At 34.4% G+C, this 18,802-nt stretch overlaps 1 protein-coding gene across 1 annotated transcript in view; it reads left to right on the top strand.

Moving 5' to 3' along the window:
* The first annotated feature begins 7,327 nt into the window (after nucleotides 1-7,327).
* Nucleotides 7,328-18,802, top strand: part of LOC126817818 (ankyrin-1) — a 32,556-nt gene continuing 21,081 nt past the window's right edge. Inside the window, exons 1-8 of the mRNA XM_050544984.2 lie at nucleotides 7,328-7,440; nucleotides 12,477-12,578; nucleotides 12,953-13,153; nucleotides 13,801-13,899; nucleotides 14,055-14,156; nucleotides 14,361-14,462; nucleotides 16,299-16,397; nucleotides 17,188-17,316. Coding sequence (XP_050400941.2) covers nucleotides 7,405-7,440; nucleotides 12,477-12,578; nucleotides 12,953-13,153; nucleotides 13,801-13,899; nucleotides 14,055-14,156; nucleotides 14,361-14,462; nucleotides 16,299-16,397; nucleotides 17,188-17,316 — 870 coding nt within the window. The 5' untranslated portion in view covers nucleotides 7,328-7,404. The remainder of the gene's footprint in view (nucleotides 7,441-12,476; nucleotides 12,579-12,952; nucleotides 13,154-13,800; nucleotides 13,900-14,054; nucleotides 14,157-14,360; nucleotides 14,463-16,298; nucleotides 16,398-17,187; nucleotides 17,317-18,802) is intronic.

The following is an 18,802-nucleotide window of genomic DNA, read 5'->3' as shown; positions in this document are numbered from 1 at the left end:
AAAATCACGCTTTTAGTTTGTGGACAATCTGACAATCTAGAGGTCACAATTTTCATCGGAATATTGATGAAACTTTATATGCATGTTAAAGGACAATATTGGTGTCAGTCATTATCACATATGTGATAGAACTAATTAAACATGTTCCAAATATAATTTAATCACAGAGATCATTGCTACGATAGCTGAATAATACAGGTTTCCTGAATCGGAAGTGACGAACGCCAAAGGAAAACACGAGCCATCCCTCTATATAACTGACTGAAGTGACGAGTGATAACAGATACATGGGTGAAATTCTGCTCACTTCCGATCCTTTGTTTGGAAGGGTTTATAAACCCAGATTAAGAAACAAATAGACAGACAGGTCCGGCCAGGACAGGCCACGCAGGTCTGGAGTTACGTCGGACAACAGCCAATTAATATGTTACAGTATTGGTTCTTTAATCAAGTTCTGGATGATGACAAGACTAGTTTAACATCTTAAAATACTTTTATTCTCTGCTTCTTCTAACATATTATATACAAAACTTAAGACTCTGTAATTAACTTGTGTTGATAGAGCCATGCCCTAGCTCTGCTAGGCACGAGTGTGCCAACTCCCAACTCTTACATTACATGGCCGTTGTCCGACGTAACTCCAGACCTGTGTGGCCTGTCCTGGCCGGACCTGTCTGTCTATTTGTTTCTTAATCTGGGTTTATAAACCCTTCCAAACAAAGGATCTTATTAGGCATCTGGCTAATGTATCATATCAAGTTTAACATTCGATACATGCTAATCAGACAAAGAAAGTTTAAATAAAACATGCCAGCAAGTTAACGTTTACATAATCATTACATAATCACATAGACCAAAAACTTCAGGCATGTCGATAACGAACGGGTGTCAAGTTGGCAGGAAGCGTCTTTAACATCAGATAATCTGATTATGTAACATTATGGCCCCTGATTGTACGAAAAATCATGTGTTTTAGCTTGTCGATTCTCTAGAGGTCATTAGAGGTCAAATTTAGAAAATTTGAAACTAAAATGCCCAACAAAATGGCTGTTCTTTGTACGCAAATTGTGCAAAAGTATGTACATGTAATACAAAGGTTGTGGACCCTTTGGAGGTCACAATTTTTATCCGATTTTGAAAACTTAAAATATATATTTATATCTCAAAGATCTCAGTCCCTTTCTTGATTATCTCTTGCAAAATGTGGGCATATCTTGCCTGGCAACTGCTGGTTTATCTATGGCTTGATTGTAAACTCAGAGCACAATAAAAACAGAATCCTTATGGATAGAAATATGGTATTAGCAACATAATTCTTACTTGCTGACCCTACAAGAACCCAAATTCTGGTTTTAATTGACTAAATCATTTTAGAGAATTCATATAACTTATAACGATTTACAACCTGATTAAAATATAGATCTATATTTCGTTTCGTTTTTTATACTTTCGATGGCCTACACTACATGTAGATCTAACAAGTTATAGTGGGAGTTCACGTTCTATGACGTCAGGTACCAAGCAGGCGAAATTTGACCCGATTACGTCAGTCATTCGATTAACCAATTAGCGACCGCCATGTATTTTTTTTATCTACTTTTGCTTTGTTTTGATTTCTATTGCCGCTAATGTCTACCCACAGTTTCGCGCAAAAAGGGTCAAACGCTCGATTCAACAGACCATTTGATTGGCTGACCCCTCATTTCAAGCAGAACACGAGTTAAATAACAACACTTCCAGATCCAGGTGTAGTAAAGACAAGTAAAATCGAAATTTTGAACTATAAAAACGAAACGAAATTGGATCTGTGTTTTAATCAGATTGAACAATTTAGGACTAGAAACAACAATTTTTAAGATTGCTCCCTTCCTAATTACACCATCGCTTGCAAATAATCAGTTGAATTCTTTTGGCAACCCATACAGCCAGGTAGGACCATACTTGTAATTTTATAAGTGATAAGGACACAATCACCCTGAAATACATTTACCAGTATCAGCCATAACTCAAAGCTTTTGAAAAATGATCAATGATCTTTAAAGTTACGTAAATCAGATAAATTGACCATAATGCATTAATGCACAGATAATAGGTTAAATAAATTATTACCTGTAAGATTAATCACTGATTTAACTGTTGATATTATTCCAGGCAATGTTTTATAAAGTAGGTTAGTTACCGTTAGCATTTATACCTTAGAGAATTGTATTTTACAATTATATAAAATACTGAGATGCAGTGTAAACACATCACTGAATTAATTGGAACAGTGGGAAGCCAGAATATGAATTGTAGGTGTTCCCCATTGGAAATGCAACAAAATCTGATCGATGGGAAAATGTCATTTATTAAATAAAAAAATATGACAATGTTAAAATACAAATAAATTATATACATTAACTCATATATAAAACATATAATTCTTGTTAGGTTTAATAATCCAGTAAATTACAGTACAACAAAATAGACTATATTATACATGGTGGAAGGGGGTGAAAATAATACAAAAAAGATCAAAATGAATTAGTTACTGCCATTTAAAGTTTATATTTGGTTTCTGTTGATTTCACTCTATCTTTATATTTCTATATAAAGTAATTATAATATATCTTCATCTACAAGCCATCAAGTTTGCAGCACCAAGAATGAAAAACAAGAGTTCAAGAAGGGTAGAGATTGAGACATGATCTATATAAAAATGTTACGTAGGCAAGTCCTTTTGTTGATTAGAAACCCACAAGTTACATGTTCTAAATGATCGGATCTTGTAGACTAAGTGATGTTTCTAGTTCTACGTTTAAGTCACCTCAACATCAAATGCAATGAAAATAAACCCAATAATCTCCCTTTATAATGATAAAATACCTCTGATTATTTTTTCTATCGACTTGTATATCTAGTTAATGCAGGATTGATGTGATTTAGGTCTGAATGTATGACGAAGATTGTTTAACTGTTTATTCTGTAGAAAAGATATGAGTATGATTAACGTTAACTGAATCAAACTAGTGCAGGACTATGTCATATAAATAGCTAATCCTAATAGCTCTTTCTAATCAATAATCTTTTAGTTATTTCGTTCTATCCCCCGATTAATTATAATATCTGTTTTGTTTAACATCGATATTTCTGCCATTCCATTAAATGTAATTTCCCTGAGCAGAATAATAACATTAGTTCATAAGTCTGTTTAATTGATTTTACAGTGCAATATTTTTCTGATACGTTATCAAGAAATTTAGGATTAAGAATATTTTAGAGAAAACGAAATCAATAGAAACAACGACTGTGTTGACATTTACCTTGACCCATTTCTACTCTTTTGTACAGAAATCCATTGTTTCTGTATTGCATTTTTTTGCATGTTTTCTTTCTGTTCAATTATTTTGCTAAAGACATAACTCCTTCCTTCCATGGTTAAAATCTTTTTGATTTAGAAATCAACTGCATTTAAAACTATGATCTGTGAGTTAGTAAAATGTTTGTTGAGCAAGTCAGCATGATTAAGTCTAAGAGAGCTTTTCAATCAATATTGCTAATCAATACATTGATTATCTATTAGTTTATATCAAGGTGCTATGTATTATATCTTTTTTATTTGCTTTATTTTTCTATTGCATAATATGTTAAAAAATCTATAAACAAAACTAGAAATAACAAACATGAAGTTGAGAAATTGCAGATGCCTGTAAAATTTACATTGTTTTTTGTTAAATGTATTTTTTCAGTACAAACAAACAATCAGCAAAATCTCTCACCAGGACTTTTTCCTCTTTTGTTTGTTGATTTAAAGAAAGCCTATGCTACAGATAACCATGTTAACAAAATGATTATTTGAAAATTTGAAGAAGGGTTCATTTGTTAGAATTTCATTTCATGTAACCCAAAACTTCAGGTTCAGCTAATAATATGTACTCTTTACAATACTTGTCAGTATATAACAATCAAATAAATCAACAGGATCATGTGATTTATTTATCCTTTGTTTCGGGGGTGGGGGGGTCACGGTGGCTAAGTGGGTAAGACGCCTCGAGGTCGGGTGTTCGATCCCTGCATTGGCCGAGAAAGTTCATCCAGATTTTCTGGCATGATTCTCCCCTTGTCAGTGATGCAGGATGGATGGCCTGACAAGGACAGCTGTCTAGTCGTTTGGATGGGATGGAAAACTGAGGTCCCGTGTACACATTGGCGTGCACGTGAAAGATCCCTTGACAGTTGGAATTCGATATAAGAGTAGGCCATAGTTCCGCTGTCCGGGAAAAATTTCCCTCATAGCACACTGTATGGCGTATGCCCGTCTTCATTAGCCCAGTTCAGAGCAGAACAGTAGGACGTTAAACCCCATTTCCTTTCCTTTTCCTTTTATCCTTTGTTTCAAAGAAATTTCAAGTTCAATGTGGTGCCCATTATATGAAATTTGGAGTAGTAAAATGACGCAAACAATGTAGACCTGAATTTGAACCATAACGGAACAAAATAAACAAAGACATTTTAACAACATTAGGACCTGAATTTGAATCAGAAAGATAAAACATAAACAAAGGATTTTTACATTTCCTTGAACATGAATATCAAAAAGGAGAAATGATTGAACACATCAATAACTGAATGTGACAAAGCCAATTGTTGAAAATTATGATTTATTATAAAGTCCCACGAGAAGGACGTGCAAACACAATAAAATATGTTATGCATTGATGGTTTGACATTAATGTTTTATATTCTAATGATGACTTATTGTCAGAAACAATTACTTAAACCTGCATTATTGACACAACTAGTGTATGTCAACTAAATGGATTGATAACTGAGTACAGGAACCTTTTAATCTGAAATAACTGGAGCAAAAGCAGACGTATTCCCCAGATAACACCAGTGGTACTGTAATGATAAACTGCTACCTATATATGTATCCACATAATGATGGATCGTGTTGGGTATGCTCGATAACTTGTGGAATCAATCAAATTAAAACTCAGGTATATAACCTGCTTTTGGGGGCGGGGTGTAGGGATGGATTATGGGAGGGCAGATTTGTATTGCTCCTGGGGTAAAAAAAAATCTGTTTATTTTCAACTATTTCCGACAACTTCTTTCAGAGAACTTATAAAACGCATTGAAGCACTTTGGCAAAGAGAGTCCTATTGTGATTATTCGATTATACAGTGTTCATCCAAATAGAAGCTTTTGATGATTACAATGGGAGTTATTGCCCATGGTTGCTTTGAAAAATCTTGTGAAGCCTCTAAATGCTAAGCCTTAGCACATAGACTGTCCAAACCACCCTAACTACCGCCCCAAACAGTCACATTGAATACAAAGGTCAAAGGATTAATTGTGGTGGAAGCAAAATTAAAGTCCCATCAATACAAAGTGGTGAATAAAAGGAGATAATTACGTTATTTGAAGTTTTAACACTTAGACCTCGGTACAAACTGCAAAACATTGTAGGCTATAATATGCAATATAATTAGAAAATTTATGCTGTAGTGTTTCGATCTGCTGTATAGTCAAGGGATCACAAAGCTACTGGTTGGCATATTTTTCTTTGCCTAGAAAGCTTGAATATGTATATTTTTAAAAATTTCAGCCCCAGAATCAGCTTCCAATCCACATGGCCTGTAGCCGAACCCATGGCGCATTATTGGCGGTACAAGCTTTACTTAAAGTCTCAGGAAAAGATGCCAGATTACTTAAAGATAAGGTTTGTTTTCATTCAAAAATATTCAAAAATATTATTTTTTATATGCCTACCTTGTCATCAATATTCAAATAACAATTGAATATTCAATTCTTTTTAAGAAATTCTGTTTTTGATATAACACTTTGAGTATTCAATTCCATTTTAGAAATGACACTTAAGTATTCAATTCTGTTTTAAGACATGACACTTGAATATTTCATTCTGTTTAAGAAATGACACTGGAGTATTCAATTCTTTTTAAGAAATGACAGTTGGATATTCAATTCTGTTTAAGCTATGAATTATCCAAGCTTTTTCCAATTTTAATGGATGTAATTGAACTAAGATTCCTGTAGGAGATAAAAAAATAGTCAAATTCTATTCATTTTGTTGATACCACAAAATTCAAATTATTTAAATTAAAATATTTGAACAAGCCAATATTCTATCTATTAAGAATTTCTTTGACATTTTTTGTCATTATTACAATTAGAGTTTTCATAATTCCCAAAAATTCTTATCCTAAGATCCGGAGGAAATTTGTTTGCCGTCCATGATTCCTGAAACAAACAGTATTCGCTAAGAGTTTGCATTATCATGGTCGGCATCTGATGCACCCGTTTGCGAGAAAATTAGATGAATTTGAAATCTCAGGGTCCCGAACAGTGGAAACCTAATTACAATAGGCCTATTAATATTTGAAAAAAAGTATATGTGCATAATGATATCTAAATGTTTTTATTTTTTACCAGGCTGGATCCATTCCATTATTTTTAGCAGCTGAAGTTGGTAACTTGGCAGTGTGTCGAGAATTATTACTACAACAGACAGCAGAACAAGCCAAATCACAACGACCTGTAAGTTGTTATGATGGACAGATAGGTGCACTTGTCTATTACAATAATTTAACATTTAATACACACATAGATATATATTTTGAAATATTTATTCTAAACATCAATGTACCAAAGTAATTTAAATTGAAGAATTGTCTTGTTCTTGGAAAATTCTTACTGTGCATAGTATTTCAAAGAAAATTTGGAGTCATAGACCAGAAAGCAAAATGTAAGCATAATATCAAATAGACCTACAAGATGTTAAAAAGGCATTATGTGAGAGATAATCTTGCCTATTGCAGGGCATTTTTCTTACTTCAAATGATATATAAATTTTAGACATTTATTCACATGACAAGCCTATGGTCTCTAGAGCATCTAATGGCTTAGATATTGAATGGATTAGTCACTGCCATATCTGCATTAAATGCTAATATGGACGATTAGGCCAAATTCTTCTCGATAATGCATGACATAACTCATGGATGCTGTGGATAAATGACCTGACAATAGAGTTATAAACAGATATCTATTCTTATATGTTAAACGTTTTATTTAGATTTGACTGAAATTTTCAATATATTCATTTTTCTTTATCTATGTTTGAACTGTTATAGTCAGAATTTCCAGTGCCTTCTCTAAATCCTGCATAATGACTCTTTAATAGAAATTGTATTAAACCAATTTTGTCTTTAAGAGATAATCGTTACACTGTGACATTGTCAGTCTGACATATTACAGTAAATCTTTACACAAAGTTTTTCACAACTTGATGAGAAGTTTGTCTAGAGAAACTAGTTTGATTATGATTATTTTTGACAGGATAATGGAGACAGCGCCCTCCATATTGCCTGCAGACGTAGAGATATTGATCTAGTCAAATTAATGATTGATTACGGAACACCAATTGATCTGCAAAATGTAAGTACTTTAATTCTAAGTTATAATATTCAAGAAAATTTCGAGATCCTGCTGTGATAATTTAATGGCCGACTAGTTTACTTAATTGACGCTTATTAAGTTCTATAGAATTGTGTGGATCTAATTATTCTTGTGGCTTGTTTATTCATCTTCAACTGGTGTCCTGCACTATTGAAATGGGGAAGCAATGTCTGAAAATTCTAATGAATTTTTTCGGACAACACCGGGATCGAATACTGTATTACTGAGTATCAGTATTATCACTGAGTCACCGCTTGTCAAGAGAGGGAAGATATTTTTAAATTATGCCCGATTATTGCTATCAATATATTATTGATATTTGTGTGGTATAAGTTACTGTAGTGTGTCATTATTGCATGAGTGCTGTTTGCCAGCCTATAATTTCTAAAGAATATTGACAATAGTGTAAGACAATAGATGTTTTGAATATTTTATTTCTGATTGTGTTCCGTAATGGTATACATGCAGTGATATTTACCTACTAGGGATGCAGTAGTTTAGATAGATTGGGGGCGTATAAAGGGCTTCAGCACCCCCATCTGTGCTTCCCTATAGTACAAAAAACCTGAGTTAACTTGGGTTCATAGCCAAATCACGAAACTGAATATGATTTTGAATGAACTAATTATCTAGAATGAAAAAATGGCATATGATGTGTCTTGGCATTTTAAAGAGCATAAAATTACAATCCCACCAGACAAGTTTCAAGGATTTTGTCATTTTTATACAACCACATTTCCATTTGGACGTATATTGTCATCGCCCCTGTCCGTCCGGACCTCCATCCACAATTTGTTTGTAGACACTTTACAGGTCATAATTTGTAATGAATTTTGACGAAACTTGAAATATAGGTTTACCCCCAAAAGATCTTGGTTACTTCCAATATTGACATGAGTCGAAACGAAACTTCATGGATTATGGCCTCTGATGGTACAAAAAATCACGTTTTTAGCTTGTTGACACTCTAGAGGTCACAATTTTTATCCGATTTAGATGAAACTTGAAATGTATGTTTATAAACCAAAGATTTTAGATCCTTTCAATATCCGCGCATATCAAAACACAACTTCCTGGATAATGGCCCCTGATTGTACGAAAAATCACGTTTTTAGCTTGTGGTCCCCTAGAGGTCACAATTATTATCCGATTTAAAAAACCGTTCAAATATATCACCGTTACACCAAATTATATGTGTATATATCCTAGAGATTTCGATTTCTTTTGATATTTGGACATATCGGACCATAACTGCCTGGATTATGTCACCTGATTGTTCAAAAAATCGCTTTTTTAAGCTTGTTATTTGTCCATCTCTTGCAAAATGTGGGCGTATCTTGCATGGCAACTGCTTGTTGTATTCTAAAATCCGTTTTAAAAATCAATCAAATTTTGACGGTTTCAATTATACTTTAAACAAAGACATTGATTTTATGTTAGTAATTTAAAGAAATTGTCGAAATTTAGTGGTTTTTGTTAATAAAGTCTGATATTAAATGGTTATATAAAGCTGTTTTGTGCTGCGAAACAACACAAGTAATATTTTTAATAATACTTTTAATAATGTTTTCAGCCTTTTGAATAGTTATGAAAGCCTATAATATTGACCCCCCGGAGTGTCTCCATATAGTTAGTAAACACTCTCATAACCAGTCATTCGATAGCTAACACTTTATTGTGTTCAATATTGAATCATTATAACATGAAATATTTTAAGTAGAATTAAATACTCTTCTGGCCAGCATCTTCAAACAGTTCACATTATAACGTCATCAAAATTGATCGTCGTATGCCATTTATGGTTAAAATCGTGGAGAATTTTTGGGAATCAATAAAAAAAAGTAATTATATTAAAGAGTGTTAAAGAGATGAAAATATTATAAATTAGGTAGAAAATTAATGACAATATTTAGAATGGTTATAATAAAGTATAATAGTTACTGACTATAATAAATAGCTACAGTCAATATTTGTATGTATAGACTTTTGATAAGATGCTTTAGAATGTTAGTTAGAATAAAAATCAATATGCACCACATATATGTGACCTGTGATACTGATAGCAAAATGATACGGAAGTCGCAAGCCTTTTATGATACGAACAACAATGTTAGAATAGGCTTAAAATATATTTTCGATGATATAACACAAAAGATAGACAAGAAGAGTAAACATTTTCCTCATAGTACACTGCATGGCATATGCCCTTCTTCATTAGCCCAGTCAGAGCAGAAAAGTTATGCCCGTCTTCATTAGCCCAGTCAGAGCAGATGAAGACCCCATTTCGTTTGATTTCTTTAGTAGTGGGAGGAAACTAAAGCTATGAATTTGACTGTATCACATATCAAAAGCAAAGGTATTTAAATCAGTACAATGCCTGAGTTAATATACATGCAACATATTTCTCATTAGATCAAAGTGATTGCGACAACCAAAAATAGATTACTAGATATAAAATCAGTTACAAAAAAAAATAATAGACACTTAAAGGGAAGACCAACGATTTGAAACAAGGTTTCTATAAATTTTAAATATATATTTAAAAATTTTCCCTCCTGTAACACAAGCAAAAAAAGTTTTTTAGGCGATAACTAATATTTATTAAAACCAGAAGTGATGTAATTGGCTCACCATGCTCTCTAGTGTTTTTTTGTAAGCATATGGATTTGGTATCAGTTTAACACTGTATTTTGTTCTCGCGTCATTGTTTGACTGAACATCTGATCAAAGGAACTGTTTATTATAATTATATAAACATGAAATTATGTTTTTTAAAGGTTAATTAATACACAAAGCCATCAGTGTAATTTTGGGATTTAAAAAATATGTTCAAACCATGATCAGTCATGGATTATTCCATTTGATTTCATTGTGCACAAATATTAAGGAACTGTTCTACAAGTTTGTAAATATGAAAAAAGACAGAAATACAAAATCCTTGTATAAAGAATTATGATATATAGGCTGATTATATTGACAACAAAGTTTCACTTCGAAAGACAACATGTTTGAAATTTCTCGGCCAATCATAACAGGTTGAAGCTTCTCATGACAAACAAAATGGTGACCTCCAGTGACATCACATGGCCGAAAGCTCATTAGTGCACACGAATATAAGTTTCAGGCCACTTATTCACCGAGAAATTGGCACAGGCATAACTGCATAACAATAGTATACTTGAGAACATGGCCGACCAGCCATCAACATAAGCGGAAGATCGACTATTCTTCCACCAATAATTGTGATTATATATTACCCACCCCTCAACTTCAGCAGATGATCCAGTAGATCCACCATTCATCCACTTAGAATTGTGATAATATACTATTCAAAAAAAGTAGGGGATATTTGATTTTGGGGGCATAATACTAAAATATGCAAATGACTACGAAAAAAGTCACTATAGAACCTAACAGAAGAAACATTTCCAGTTACATGTGACGCCCAAACGCACCAATAGCTACCGCATGGAATGCAGGTGATGCTTGGGATCATCATGGGGGTCCAACCCAAGATTTGCACGATTCTGACTTTGAATGTTACAGTCATTGTGGCATTAAATTCCAGGGTGGAAACATCAGTTTAATTGTTTTAGTGACCAGAAAACAAATTTTGATATGCGTCGGCTTACCCAAAATGAAAGGTTACGTGCCCTTGGCATGCTACAGATCGGCACAACACAGGCGGTTGTGGCGCGGACGATGAATGTTTCTCAGTCTGTCATAAGCAGGCTATGGTCCAGATACCGTGATACACAATCTGTACAGGACAGACCACGCTCAGGTCGACCAAGGGCGACAACTCAAGCCCAGGATCGATTTATCCGTACCTTGGCCTTGAGAAATCGTGTCATCACAGCAAATCAGATCAGCGCTCGTCTTCAAACAGACACTGGTGTGAGAGTGAGTGGCCAGACGATTCGGAATCGACTGCATAGGGGTCACCTTCGCGCCCGACGTCCTCGCGTGATCCCTTGTTTGAGAGATCATCACATTCAGGCAAGACGTCGTTGGTGTAGGGATCGTCAACACTGGGATAATCGACGCTGGAGCAATGTGATGTTTTCAGATGAGTCAAGGTTCACTGTTGATTTTTTGGACAGACGTAGGAGGGTGTGGCGTCGTCGAAACGAGCGCTTCCAAGACGTTAACGTCATCAGACATGATCGATTTGGGGGTAGTTCTGTTATGGTGTGGGGAGGCATCACTGTTGCTGGAAGAACGGCTTTACATGTTGTTGCAGGGCGTGTTACAGGCCAGTTCTACCGGGACAACATCTTGGCAGTCCATGTTGTGCCGTTCGCACGACGTCATGGCCGCCGTTTCATCTTCCAGGATGACAACGCAAGATGTCACAGGGCCAGGATCGTTACAGGTTACCTCCAACAACAGAACATCACCACATTACCTTGGCCAGCACTGAGTCCCGACCTCTCCCCCATCGAGCATGTCTGGGACATGCTTGGACAGAGGTTACGTCAACGTCAACAACGTCCTGCCAATGTCCAAGAACTTGCTGCTGCGTTGCAACAGGAATGGGACAATCTGGACCAAAATGACCTTAGACGTCTCATTAGGAGTATGCCACGTCGGATCAATGCTTGTTTGGCAAACAGAGGAGGATTTACCCGTTACTGACTTGGTTTTGATGCTGTGGTAACTTTGCTGTTTGACCCCGGGTATCATTTTACCCTTATAATGGTCAGTCTGTGCCTTACTTAGTCTAACGATCATTTGGAATAAATCGATGAATGTGAACTTCATTTCATTTTGTCATTTGTTTCTTCGTCAGTTTCATTAGGTGACTTTAATAACACTTAAAAATCAAATATCCCCTACTTTTTTTGAATAGTATATAATACCCATCCCTCAACATCAGCGGGTGATCAGCCATTCATCCACTAACAATTGTGATTATATAATACCCAACAATCAATTGTTCATCCACCAAGAATTGTGATTATGAATTGCATGTACATGTACCGTTCTGGAATTAATAAATTTTATTTTTGTAGGCTGATGGTCAAACAGCTCTACATTTATCAGCCTGGGAGGGTGATGAGGCTATGGTTAAATATTTATATAATTTACGTGCTAATCCTAATGTTACCGATAAGGTAGGATGCTTTTTATTTCCAAAAATATACTATATATTTTAAGGCCATGGACCACTTTAATGTATGTACTAAGACTGTGGACCTCTGTAGTACTGAGGCTGGTGCCATATGTAATAAATCTACTGGGACTGTGGACCTCTGTAATACATGTACTGAGGCTGCGGCCATCTGTAATGTATGTACTAAGACTGTGGACCTCTGTAGTACTGAGGCTGGTGCCATATGTAATAAATCTACTGGGACTGTGGACCTCTGTAATACATGTACTGAGGCTGCAGCCATCTGTAATTATTGTACTGAGACTGTGGACCCGCTACATGTACTGAGACTGTGGACATTATTTAACATTTGGATATTTTTTTGTTTTTCCTCAGTTTGATCGTGTACCTCTACATATTGCTGCTGAAAGAGGACATTCACATATCGTGGAATTATTGGTGGATAAATTTAAAACCTCCGTAGCTGCCAGAACTAAAGATGGTAGTACCTTAATGCACATTGCATCACAGTTTGGTCATCCTGATACAGCCTTGACCTTCTTAAAGAAAGGTGTTCCATTACATATGCCAAATAAGGTAACATAAAAATGAAAGAAAATATAACATCTATTTCAAAGCATCTTTGTATTTTTTTGTTTGTTTTAAGTTACAACCATCCTATATTTGTGTAAAATGTCGTCAACTATGACAATTCTTTCGAATAGTATATGTTCCTTTAAAATACCTAGTAAATATTTTATTGCTTCGAGTGGATTTAAACTGTTATTGTTGCTTTCTATTTCATTGATAAACTTAACCTAGTGTTTCTGACCACTGACAAATTTCAGATTTTTAACTTGTCTGTATATCTGTCCTTTACAACAATTGACTGTGGTTTAAATTTGAAGATAGTCGGGGCTGTAGATCCATTTGATGTTAAACTGCTGGTTCAAGGAGTTCACCTAACGCGACCATTGACCACTGCTACTTTCTGTGCGAATCATTTGTACTCTTAGGCGGTGATGCCTGTGGAAATTCCCAGATGAAACTAACACATTGCTGATTTGACCATTAGTGTAAGCGACTTCCAATGAAATAGTAGTAAATCAATCAAATGCGATTCCTGCATTCATATTCACAGTCAACGTTAGCGCTCAGTGTAAACAGAGCTTAAGACTAGGAGTCAGAGAAGATTATTTTGATGTATCTTTTTTACGAAATTCTTTAATGTATTTTCATTGCAGTCCGGAGCTGTCTGTCTACATGCAGCTGCCATGAAAGGTCATACATCAGTGGTTAAAGCTTTATTACAGAAAGGTGCTTTAGTTGATTCCAAAACGAAGGTGAGATTTATCATTCGTTTTAAAAAAACAGAATTAACATGAATCTCTTATAACTTATCTACTTCACTACGAAAATACTTTGTAATAATTCATTTATTCCTTTCTTTTTGTTTTATTATTCTAATTATGTACTAATAAGAATTTTATTTATTCAGGATGGTCTAACAGCGTTACATCTGGCTATAGAATATTGTAAACCACAGGTTGTTCAGACGTTATTAGGTTATGGTGCTGCTGTAGAACTTAAAGGTGGACAGGTAAGTAATAACAATACCTACTTCATTTAACAAAAAAATTAGTAATGAATTATGCTGTTGTTGTTTGATATTGATATGTTTGTAATTTGATTTCTTGTAATATGTAAAAATTGATAATATTATAAATTTGCAGTAAAACCACATTGGATTATGTTTAATTTATGATATGAAAATGTTATTAAGTGTTTCTATGATTGAATCTAGGCTATGGAAACACCCCTACATATAGCTGCTAGAACACAAGAAGCTGAGAAATGTGCTGAGATGTTGTTAAAATCTGGAGCTGATGTGAATGCAACAAGAGATGTAAGTATAACAATATATCATAGTAGGGGAGACCGGGGCACATTGAGCCAGTTTTTGCATCTAGTCCTCTCATTCCTCACCTAAATCATATGTTGGCTTAAATTCACCTGATGATGTTAAACACTATTATAGCTTACTAGCTGATAATATTTTAATTAAAATCAATTTAAAATTTAGATCTTATTTTGGTTATTGAACCATTGAACCACATTATGGGGCACATTGAATCGTCTTTAAGATAGGGCATAAGAAACAAAATAGAGCCAAATAACAGTGACAAAATGGTTTATTAATAAACAACATGCACAAAAAATGCTTTTTCATACTACTTGCACTTAAATTTTTCCAAATTAATAGAAAAATGAACAAGGGACAATACTCTTTTTGTACCACCAGAGTTCATGGGTTCAGGTAGGCACATTGCAATACTGTTTTCGTCAATACATGAAATGTCCTCAACGACAGGTTTAATAAACTTTCCTGGAGCCTTTAAACTTTGACGATAGAACGAAACTGTGGTGTAAATGATTCTGGCTCATCTGTTTCCGACTCATCTGTATATTTATCTATTATTTTACCAACATACAAAAATTCATCATCTTGCTTTCGCCTGTCAGTTTTACATTTATGATTTCATACCAGATCTTTAAAAAAAAAGAAACCTGTATCAGAAACCGATATTATAACAAATTGAGCAAACAAAAGAATAATAATTACATTATTTGGGGTACATTGAACCACCTGTTCAATGTGCCCCAAAGACTGTGGTTCAAACTACCCCGAGTGACTAATTTTAAAATTTTCTTAATTAAAAATGGTGTCTGTATCAGAAATCTGTATCAGAAACCGATATTATAACAGATTGAGCCTACAAAAGCTCTTTAATAATAATTACATTATTTGGGGTACATTGAACCACCTGTTCAATGTGCCCCGTAGACTGTGGTTCAAACTACCCCGAGTGACTAATTTAAAAAAAATTCTTAATTAAAAATGGTGTCTGAAATTTTGCCACAAAAAGTCATTGGGAGAAAAACTGACCAATGGGGTACTTTTAATGTAGCAATATTCACAAGGTATTATTTCATTATCATATAGAGAAACCTTAACATTACTTTATACTGAAAAATTTACTAAATCGCGTTGAAAACAGAAAAAGTACCATAAATACTTACTAGCAGATTGATGTCCTCTATGAATCTCTGTCAAGGCTAAGGCCTTAAAGGGGAACATCTCCCATTATCTGTAGCTGGATCCACATAATACAATAAAAAATATCATGGGTGGCTCAATGTGAACGTATGGTCAATGTGCCCCGGTCTCCCCTACATAAAACCATCAGGTTTTGGTGACAATTGTAACAAAGCCAGGCCTGAAAATAACTGTTTTTCTTGTACCTGAGAGCATGTCAGGTACTATTGAACTGTTTTTGTTGTACCTGAGAACAGGTCAGGCACCATTGAACTGTTTTTGTTGTACCTGAGAACATGTCAGACACTATTGAACTGTTTTTGTTGTACCTGAGAACAGGTCAGGCACCATTGAACTGTTTTTGTGTTACCTGAGAACATGTTACTCACCTTTGAACTAGTACCTTTCATTTTGAACTTTGTGTCAGACATTAAAAATGTCATTTAAACCCAGAAAAAAAGGACAGGTATCAGAGTTATATTGTCTGACAATGTCTGTCTGTAACTGGTGCCTTATTTCCAGACTTGAAAAACGCTGGTCGATGCTACATTTTATATAACATCAAATAAAGCCCAGTTGATGATGAATAAATACGGTGGGTCACTCTTTTCACGCGGTGATTTGATTTAATCATTTTTATTGTAGAATGGTGAGACAGCATTACATATAGCCTCACGACATGGTCAACTTGGAATGATAAAAGTGTTTTTAGAGGAAGGTGCTAATGCATCCAGTCATTCAAAGGTAATATTCATTTATCTTAATTTTAGTCAGGATTACACATAGATGAATTCCTATTTTAAAGCTTAATTTGACTATATTTGGTTACAAACGTCCAGTTTCAAGGTTTGATAGATATCTCATGTATGATTGTAAATTACTGTTTAAAGAAGCTAAGTCGCTAATATTTGGGATCTAGAAATTGACACAGATGTGTCGCAACGCATACAATAATGTAATATGAATGTATATAAATTGATTTACATTCAATCGTTTCTGTTTTTACTGTAATTTCTAATCAGTTAGGTTCAGCGACATACGCCAGTATTCTCAATCGAATTTCAATCTCTAGCTTCTGGTTATTTCAGTCTACGCCGATAGTATATATTGGGCATGCTCTCCAGATAAGAATATAGCGTCACCGTTTGACATGACTTGTGGAATATGCCTATCCTCGTTTTTTGAGTCCCTTATTACAAATAGCGCTGAAACGCATTATGGTACACGATTCGTGTACCAATTGTAAAATGTTTATTTTGTCTTAAATATTGGATATCAGAGGGCCATCTTTTCCCGGTAAGATCACAACATCAATGTTGATTTAAACTGACAAATAAATCGTGTTTATAATGTCGGAGATTTTGGATGATATTGAGTTAGAGACTTAGCTACTTTAAGTTCAAGTCTACAGAGATGACATAATTTCTTGGACCCAATAAGATTTAAATATGCATCTTGGCAACAATCTCAAAATATTATTATGCATATGAAAGGAATTGATATTGATATATTTTATTAAACATGTTAATTTCAGTCTGGTGAGACGCCATTACACACAGCAGCTAAATATTGTCATTTAAGTGTGGCAAAGGAACTTCTCAATTTTACATCAACCAGATTATCAAGATTAGATGCAGTTATGTTAGCCAATCATCAAAACAAGGTAGATGAAATAATTTACTTGATGCAACAATACCATGCCTAAGTTTGATAATACTCATTTACTATAGTTTTATTTCATCAGTTTCTTAATCTGATTAAAACACAGATCCTATTTCGTTTCGTTTTTTATAGTTCAAAATTTCGTTTTACTTGTCTTTACTACACTAGGATCGGGAAGAGTTGTTATGTTACCGGCAATTTGGTTGAAGTGAGGAATAAGCCAATGAAACAGTCTATTACGTCGACTTCTTGGCATGCCATGCGTGCAACTGTGGGGAAGCCACTAGAAATGCTGATTGAATATTCAATGTCTGACATCATAGGGTCAAAAGCCACATATACAACCCCTGACACGACCTTCAAGTACAACTTGTCAGATCTTCTTGTAGTGTAGGACATCAAAAGGTTAAAAAAACGAAACGAAATATAGATCTGTATTTTAATCAGATTGTCAGTTCCTTGACTAAGTTCAATAATGAAAATTTTCTGCGTTAATGTTTTCGGACACAATAACTCTGCTTCTATTTGAGCTATAATTTTCAAACTAGCTGAATGCCTTCCCTTAGTTCAATGAAGAGCATTTTCTGCTTAAGTTAAGCAGAGAAACACAATTTAATTGGTTGATGCTTTGAGAAACAGTAGCTTTGCTCTGGTTAAGCAGAGTGATAAGCAATTTGAGTAGTCAATTTGAAGCTCAACAACATTAATTCTAATTGATTGAGAATGGTTAAACTTGGCGTATATCATTACATCAATACCTTGACTAAGTTCGATAATGAACATTTTCTGCGTCAATGTTTTGGGACATAATAACTTTTATTCCAACTTGTCGTACATCATTAAATCACAGGGTTCCCACGGTCCTTGAAAATCCTTGAATATCCTTAAATTTAAAATTTCATTTTCAAGGTCTTTAATATCCTTGAATTTCGCGGAAATAGGAAAATATCCTTGAATTTCAGTTGAGATCCTTTATTTTGTTTCAAATGTCTTCAATTCCTTTTAAATATGAGATTATAACGGTAGTTGGTAATGTTTTGGTTATTTTTAAGATGAAAAATTGTAACTTTAGGCTAAAAAATGTCCTTGAAAATCCTTGAATTTGACGTATATTTATCCTTGATTATCCTTGAAAAAATGTTTGACGAAGCTGCGGGAACCCTGTATCAATACCTTGACTAAGTTTGAATACCTTGACTAAGTTCGATGATGAGCATTTGATTAGTGGAGCTTGACAACTTTGATTCTAATTGAGTGACAATGGTGAAACTTGGCGAAGATGATGGATGCTTTTTTAAAAGATAAATATGCAGTTAAAAAATTTGTGTCATCTAATTGAATTTTCAAATTGGTTGGGGACATCATTACTTACTTACTCCATTTTGTCGTCTTCTGAATACATTTCTGTATAGGTTGTGTTCAGTAGTTCGCAGATTGTGATTGGTTGACTGCAGATCAACTGTGCAATCAAAATCTCTGATATAAAA

Source organism: Patella vulgata, chromosome 4 (genome assembly GCF_932274485.2).
Source record: "Patella vulgata chromosome 4, xgPatVulg1.2, whole genome shotgun sequence".
NCBI classification, from domain to species: Eukaryota; Metazoa; Mollusca; class Gastropoda; family Patellidae; genus Patella; species Patella vulgata.
The sequence above is the reverse complement of the archived record's forward strand: the minus strand, read 5'-3'. Positions and strand labels throughout refer to the sequence as shown.